Source organism: Pollicipes pollicipes, unplaced genomic scaffold (assembly GCF_011947565.3).
Source record: "Pollicipes pollicipes isolate AB1234 unplaced genomic scaffold, Ppol_2.1 Scaffold_6686;HRSCAF=7923_pilon_pilon_pilon, whole genome shotgun sequence".
Taxonomy (NCBI): domain Eukaryota; kingdom Metazoa; phylum Arthropoda; class Thecostraca; order Pollicipedomorpha; family Pollicipedidae; genus Pollicipes; species Pollicipes pollicipes.
This window is the reverse complement of record NW_023596921.1, coordinates 39,761,592-39,769,408: the sequence shown is the minus strand read 5'-3', so window position 1 is coordinate 39,769,408 and position 7,817 is coordinate 39,761,592. Positions and strand designations below refer to the sequence as shown.

General features: G+C 55.3%; 1 protein-coding gene across 1 annotated transcript in view; it reads left to right on the top strand.

Annotated features, from left to right (window-relative positions):
- LOC119108305 (multiple PDZ domain protein) overlaps positions 1 to 7,817 on the top strand; it is a 105,502-nt gene that overhangs the window by 29,868 nt on the left and 67,817 nt on the right. The window contains exons 12-13 of the mRNA XM_037231881.1: positions 6,819 to 6,908; positions 7,411 to 7,497. Coding sequence (XP_037087776.1) covers positions 6,819 to 6,908; positions 7,411 to 7,497 — 177 coding nt within the window. The remainder of the gene's footprint in view (positions 1 to 6,818; positions 6,909 to 7,410; positions 7,498 to 7,817) is intronic.

The window sequence follows — 7,817 nt, the reverse complement described above, 5'->3', positions numbered from 1 at the left end:
CGCGATCGAAGTGGAGTTCGCAAACGGCACCGATGCGACTCGAGCTTTGACTGTAACTGAATTTGTATATGCCGCGAGAACCGAGGGTGCAAAGCGAGACGTGAGCGTGCCAGTCACGGTCACACCGCACCACACCAAAAATTTATCAAAAGGTATCATAAACTGCTATGACCTTCGTGACGTCAGCGAGGAAGAAGTCATCGAAGAGTTGGGAATTTCCGGGGTCACGGCAGCACGTAGGATCACGACCAGGAGGGGTGATGACCAAATCCCTACAAACTACATTATACTGACATTCAACCGGCCTGATTTACCGTCTGATATCCGCATTGGCTACGCAGTTGTCAAAGTCAGGGTCTTCGTTCCGAATCCGATGCGATGTTTTCAATGCCAGCGCTTTGGTCATACAAAACCACACTGCCGCAATCGAGCTGTCTGTGGGAAGTGTGCATCTTCCGAGCATTCGGGAGACCAGTGTACCTCTGCGCAGCCCTGGTGCGTGAACTGTGGCACGGGGCAGGTACCGCACACAGCTTTCGATCGAAGTTGTCCAGCCTTCATGAAGGAAAAGGAAATTAATATCACTCAAAACTTCAAAGAACATTTCTTTCCGCGAGGCGCGTGAACAGTATAAGGCTAATCACCCCAAAGTATCTTATGCCGAAAAATCCAAAACCTCTGTACCACAGTCCACCAGCATCAATCACATGTCAGCGGTCCAACTCATCACGCTCCTGCGATCCTTCGGTTTGTCTGTGGTGCCGGCGGGGTTGGCGACCCCCGCCCAGTCGGATCCTCCTGGTCCTTCAGTTGCGTCCTGCTCTACCAACGCTGTGCCGCCGGACCTTCATGTGTCGTCGGGGTCGCAGGCGGGGGAGGAGGAGGGGTGGACGGTGGTCAAGCGCGGCCATGGTACGCAGGCTCGGCCTTCCTCGCCGTCTGTCACTCCGCTGCCCTCGTCGCCTCCGGCGACGCTGGCGAGTGTGTGTGGACGAGCAGCGGAAACGATGGAACGGCATGAGGCGGACAGGCGCGCCCGCGACGCCAAGCGGGCCCGCCTGGCGGAGTTGGAGAGGGCTTAGGCGGCCAATTGTTTGTCCGTTGCAAGCAAGGAGCCCACCCCTCGCAGTGGCACACCATCGCCGAGAAGGCCAGTGGAGGCCCCCGCTGACCCCCAGACGCCCGGTAGAGGCCCGCCGATGGGCCCTCCCCCGCCGCCACCCCGGACCGGGTACGCTGGCGTCAAGCGTGCCCCGGCCGGTCCCCCGTCTCCATCTGACGGCGGGAGCCCCAGAACTCGTCCCAGAGTAGGGCACCTTCCTGCAGATTCTAACCGTGGTTCTCAGTCAGAAAAGTCTGCTTCTGCAACTGGCGCAGCCCAGTTCTTTTAGGACGTGTCCGGTTTTAGTATGTGACCTCCAGCCGCCTTTTTAACACTCCCCCTTTACAGGCCCATTTTACAGTGGAACTGTAGAGGAATAAGGGCGAATGCCCTCGACCTCCAGGCTGTCATCAGCAAGCACTGTCCTGCAGCCGTAGCGCTGCAGGAGACCAAGCTTGCTTCTAGTCACCACTGCACGCCGAAGGGATACGCCCTGTTTCGCAATGATGTGTTAACCGACGGTATCGCACATGGCGGTGTCCTTCTTGCGGTCCACCACAGCGTGCCAGCCAGGAGGTTTAACCTGCGGTCTACGCTACAGGCTGTAGCCGCACGCCTACATTTTAATCACCGCCACATCACGGTGGGTTCTTTATATCTTCCACCTGGCGTCGGTTTTCCATTGGAAGACATGAGACGTTTAGTGCATGAGTTGCCTTCACCATGTCTTTTTTTAGGCGACTTCAACGCTCATCACACCGCGTTGGGGCTGTGATAGCACGAACACGCGCGGAAGGATGTGCGAACATTTTATCCGTGACTCGTCACTGTGTATTTTAAACACAAGGACTCGTACTCACTTTACACTGCCGTCTGGTCAGACTTCCGCGCTTGACCTGAGTCTTTCTAGTCCCGAGCTGGTGGAGAGCCTCGAGTGGTCTGTGGCAGATGATCCAATGGGCAGCGATCACTTCCCAGTGTGGCTTCGATTCCAAATAAGAGGAACGTTTGGTGTAAGACCACGACGTTGGAATTTAAAAAAGGCTGACTGGAGTGAGTTTGAGGCTCGACTGGAGACATCATGTCAGACCGGAGGTGTGAGGGTGGCACCCTCTATTGAGGATTTTACTCACAGACTTCTAGATTGCGCTGGCGATTACATCCCGCGCACTTCTGGATTTCCTCGTCGCACTCCTGTGCCGTGGTGGACGGAGAAGTGTCGTGACGCAATGCGCGCACGCAAACGTGCTTTCCGAGCTTTTGACGCCAGAAGTAGCTTGGAGAATTTCGTAGCCTTTAAGAAAGCCAGGGCTTTCGCCCGCCGCACGATAAAAGAAGTGAAACGTGAATCCTGGCGTATGTATATAAGCACGCTCAACCGATTCACACCAACTTCGCAGGTTTGGGCTCGGATCAAACGAATCTCTGGGCAGTTTTCATCCGTGCCACTTCCTGTGTTACATGTTAACGGCCAGGTGGTGACTCATCCGTTGGATGTGGCTAACGGGATCGCCCGAGCACTCTCCCACCGTAGCGAAGGTGCAAACATGAGCTCACAGTTTTTACGGCAAAGAGCACAATCCGAAAAAATTGTAGTGAACTTTTCTACAAGGCAACCACAGGCGTACAATGAGCCCTTCACTTTAGTGGAGTTGGAGTCGGCAATTGGAAAACTTCGTAGTGTATCGGAAGGTCCTGATGACATCCACAATGAGGTGCTCCGACATCTGCCACCGTGTGCACGTCGTGCACTATTGGCGGCCTTCAATAGGGTGTGGTCAAGAGGTGAGTTCCCTCCGGCCTGGCGGGAAGCCGTCGTGGTGCCTATCCTAAAACAGGGAAAGAGTGGGCTGGACGCTCTTCATTACCGACCCATTTCACTGACGTCATCACTGTCCAAGCTCATGGAAAAGATGGTAAACGTGCGACTCACTTGGTTTTTAGAGAACAACGATGTTTTTAGTAACTCGCAGTGCGGATTTAGGAAAAACCGTAGTGCGGTGGACCATCTTTTAACACTGGACACCACGGTTCGCAAGTCTTTTCAAGAAAAAGCGCATATGGGGACAGTATTCTTCGACATTGAAGCCGCCTATGACACCACATGGCGCCATGTTATTGTTCAAAAGCTTTTTAAATATGGTATACGTGGCCATATGGGTACTTTTCTCCAAAGGTTTTTAGCCAAACGATACTTCCGTGATCGGGTCGGCAACGTCCTCTCCGATAGGTACAAACAAATAAACGGCGTGCCCCAGGGCGGCGTGTTAAGTGTAGCACTGTTCGCAGTTATGATAAATGACATTTGTGATGTGCTCCCACAGTCGGTAGGACGTGCCCTTTTTGTTGACGATTTTACTATTTGGACCAGTGCAGCGAGAGCACCAGCGATGGAGCGGCGTCTCCAGCTGGCTGTGGACCGCGTTGAAAGATGGGGTGACATGAACGGGTTTCGTTTTTCAGGCGACAAGACCGTTGCGATGCATTTTTGTCGTCGCCAGCGATGTGATGGTCTGAGCATCCGTCTATATGGTCGCCCTATTCCAGATAAGGCCGTGGCCAGGTATCTCGGGATACACTTTGACCGCCGCCTTACATATAACGCACATCTTAAAATGTTACGCGATCGATGCTTTAAATCTCTCAACATGCTAAAGTGTGTGTCTCGCACATCATATGGGGCAGACAGAAGCACGCTTATGCTTTTATATCGTTCCCTCGTCCGCTCCAAACTGGATTATGCATGCTTTGTTTATGATGGCGCGTCTGAATCTAGCAAGCGTGTTCTTGATACCGTCCACCATACTGCCATTCGCATTGCTACTGGAGCGTTTCGCACATCACCTTCCGTCAGCCTTTTAACGGAGGCACACGAACCACCACTTTCGACGAGGAGGAAAATGCTTGGCATGCGTTATGCCTTGAAGCTGCGGCAGTTCCCACTTCACCCGACATATTCTGCAATATTTTCGCGGTTTGCGGTAAGTTCTCTTCGTCATGGGCCGCGGCAGCACGCTTTAACTTTTGGTTCCCGAATGAGAGCGTTATTGCTTGGGAGCGGAATTCCTGTTCGGGGTGTAAGGCAAGTAAGCCACCTGGCTTCTCCTCCTTGGCAAATGACCACACCCTTCATTGACACCTCGCTTACGGAAATTAGGAAAAAAGACGTCACACCACACCTATTGAGATCCAGGGCAGTTGAGCTTTTGGCGTGTTACGAAGGATATACCCTGACATACACAGACGGATCCAAAACCTCGGATGGCGTGGGTTGTGCTTTCGTTAGCGGTTCCGTCACTCGATCGTTCTCGTTACCGGCCCACTCGTCAGTTTTTACGGCGGAATTAGTTGCAATCACCAAGGCAATATGTTTCATAGAAGTGGGTGAAGAATCTTCACACGCCATTTTTACAGATTCACTGAGCAGTGTCTCTGCACTGAAGTCTTTTTATCCACCATGTCCCCTTTTACAGGACATTTTATCACGCCTGACACAATTGAATCGGGTTGGAAAGAGGGTTGCGTTGTGCTGGTTCCCTAGTCACGTCGGTATCGTGGGCAACGAACTGGCTGATGCCGCTGCTAAGCGTGCAGCGGTAGCACCATATACCCGGTTTTTGCCTATCCCTGCCAGAGATTTTTGCCCGGCAGTCAAGGCCTTCCTGATAAGCAAATTGCAGCGTTGTTGGGACCAGGTGGGTGGCAATAAGCTCAGGGCAATAAAGACAGAGTTGGTCTTGTGGTCGTCATGCTCTCGCAGTGTGCGGTGGGAAGAGGTGGTTTTATGCAGACTGCGCATTGGGCATACTTATGCCACCCATGGCCATCTGTTGCATGGAGCCGACAGACCCCTATGCCAGCGGTGTGGTGCCATCCTCACTGTCCATCATGTCATTATATCATGTCCGTGCCTCATCGAAGAACGACGACGTCACTTTGGTTCACAGGCTTCGACCCTGACGATTAACGATGTGCTTGATGACAGTTCCTCCTTTCTTGATCCCAAACAGCTCTTTTGGTTTTTAAAATATATTGATTTTCAAGTCATTCTCACACCGTACTAATTAAGTAACAGCATAGTTATGGGCGCAAAATGACCACTGCAGTCGACGCGCCCGAAAACTCCAATGAACAACAAAAAAGGTCGTTTGGCCTTAGTGCATGGGTGGCCGTGCTTACGTGTGTAGGTACATAAGTTAAGTGATCATCTTTGTATGCAAACGATAAGTGACTACGCAATAAGGCCTAGGTGTGCTCGTTTCCAAGCTAGGTGTGAGTTCGGCGGTTCGTTTTCAGGTGTGCAGTAAGACGACGCGCATTTATTTGCTGTCGCTGGAATCCGTCAGATCTCGCCCTGTCGCTGGAATCCGTCAGATGTGTCGCATTGTCTCACTTATTACGGGCGGCATATTTCGGGCGCTGCGGCCGGGATAATGACGTCTTCCGCTGCGGTCAGCATGACAAACACGCAGTGCGCACGTGCGCCGGCGGGCTGATACACTCCCGCGGGAAATACAGGCACTCGTGTTCCGAACAGGACACGATACGCGCCCCATCGATGGCTGATCATGTGGACATTGGTTATCGCAACACGCTGTCTCGTGACGAAGTGTGGCATCGATCCGAGGGTATTGTTGACGCACCTGGAATCATTTTGCAAACAAAGCATGCTGTGACTGTTGTACATCAAGTGTGTGCAGAAGAGGGAATATGGTAGTGATGGCGTGGGTTGAGTCATGAATTTTTGAAATAATTTATTTCATTTATCTGTTAATTTATTTATTTAATTGATTATTTACTCGGTCATGTTTGTAACTTAAGTCGGGAATTTGCAACGGTAGGGGTCCACGCAACCGCCGCCCACTTGAGCCAGGACTCGCCGTCAGGCTTTTGATGATTAATCACGAAAGGTCACTTCGTATACGAGAAGACGTTCGATGACATTTACCAAATTGGGCCCGTGTGCTGAACGACTGGACATTGAGCACGACCTTATCGAGAACTTTATCGTGGCGCAAGAAATTGGTTCGTTTATTTTGACTCGGGCTTTCGCAGAACTTCGCGGGCAAGGTTCAGTGACCTATGCTCACGCTGTGACCTACCATGATGACTGCAAGGACTCTTAACCAGTACCTTCCGGTACATTAAAGGTCGCGTACTTCCGGCAAAATAACTCACCGAACAGTCATTGTTCATATCGGCCGTCGCTGGGTGGCCGTTTGGCTGGCGCCGGACGCAGCGCGCCACAGATGGGCGTCGTCTGACATCGCAATGCCATCAGCGGGGATCACGCCGTTCTCCGCTGGCGGACGTCCCCCGCGGGGACCCCCTGATCTCCCTGACCTGATCGGCGGTGTGCTCCGTTGGTGTGATGTTCCCCGGAGGGACTCCGTGACGCCTGACGCTGTCCGGGTAAAACGCCGCGCCGTTGCGGCGCTGTGCAGCGACGCTGTGATGCTGTGATGCTGTGCCATGCATGACGGCTCGATGCGAGGAGGCGCGGGACGTACGCTGAGCGCATGGCGGTGCGTGGAGACGCGGGCGGCTTCTTTACCTCCGCATGAACGCCGTCGAGTCGATACGTGCCCGCGCGCCGAGCGGCCGCGTCCCGCCGCCGCCACCGCCGTGTGCCGCGTCTGCGTGTTTGCACGGGGCAGCCCCGCGCCGCTCGTCGCCGGCGTGTCGGCGCTGACTCGGCGCGCCGTCCCTCCGCCAGGTGGCGCAGGTGCTGCGCACCGCCGGCACGCAGGTGCGGCTGATCGTGGCGCGGCCCGTGGAGCCGAGCAGCCCCGACTTCCAGGTGGACGTGAGTCGGGCACCGGGTTTGGGCCCGCGGGGAGGTATGGGTCACACTCTGCGCGAGCATGGGAACGGGAGTTAGACTACAGCCCCGCGAGGAGAGCAAAGGTGCAGTCGTGTCCCAGCCAGGTGCGCACGAATCAAACCATGCCGTTCTCGTGGGCGGGTTTGGGACTCTTTCCCCAGGGCAGGGATGCCAGTCTGACCGTGGGCTGGCCGGCTGTCGCACGTCCGACGCTGTCCCAGTAAGGGGCGCCCCAGCCTCCACCGCGGTTCAGCGCGGTGCTCCTGGCCTGCTCGCGGACCAGCCGCCGACTCTGGTGGGTCGTCATACGTGCACGTGCCGACTCCAAGTGCTGTGCCGGTCGTTCACGAGCGCGGCTCGGGCGCCGTCTGGCCGCCTGGCCGTGAGCTGAGGCCCCCCGGCGGCGGCGGCGGCAGCGCCCGACCGTCGCCGCCGCCGGACGCGTCACCGACTGTCTGACGGTGGTGTTTGTGGGCGGCGGCAGAGCTCGGTGATAACGCGTGCGCCCATCGTGCCCACCCGGCTGCTGGCCGACCCGGACGAGCTGGACCATCAGCTGCAGGCGCTGCAGGTGAGACGGAGCGGGACGCACGCAGCGTGTCGACTTCGCAGCGCTCGTGCCTCGCGGCGCCGTACGCCGCGTGACCTACGTCGTCGTGTCAAAGCCCCCCCCCCCCCCCCCAGCTCGCTTGCCTCGCAGCCTGTCGCGTCGTCTACGTCCGTTTCTGTACCGTACTTTATGTGCATGCTGACTCAACTGCGCCTACTTCTCGCTTGTGTCTCGGGTTTTTCACACACACCTAACCACCTCGCCCGCTCCTCCACTCACCGCCCGGGATTTTCACGCGTTGTGTTGTGTGCGGCTGGTCGAGTGCCGTTCAGCTGAAAGTA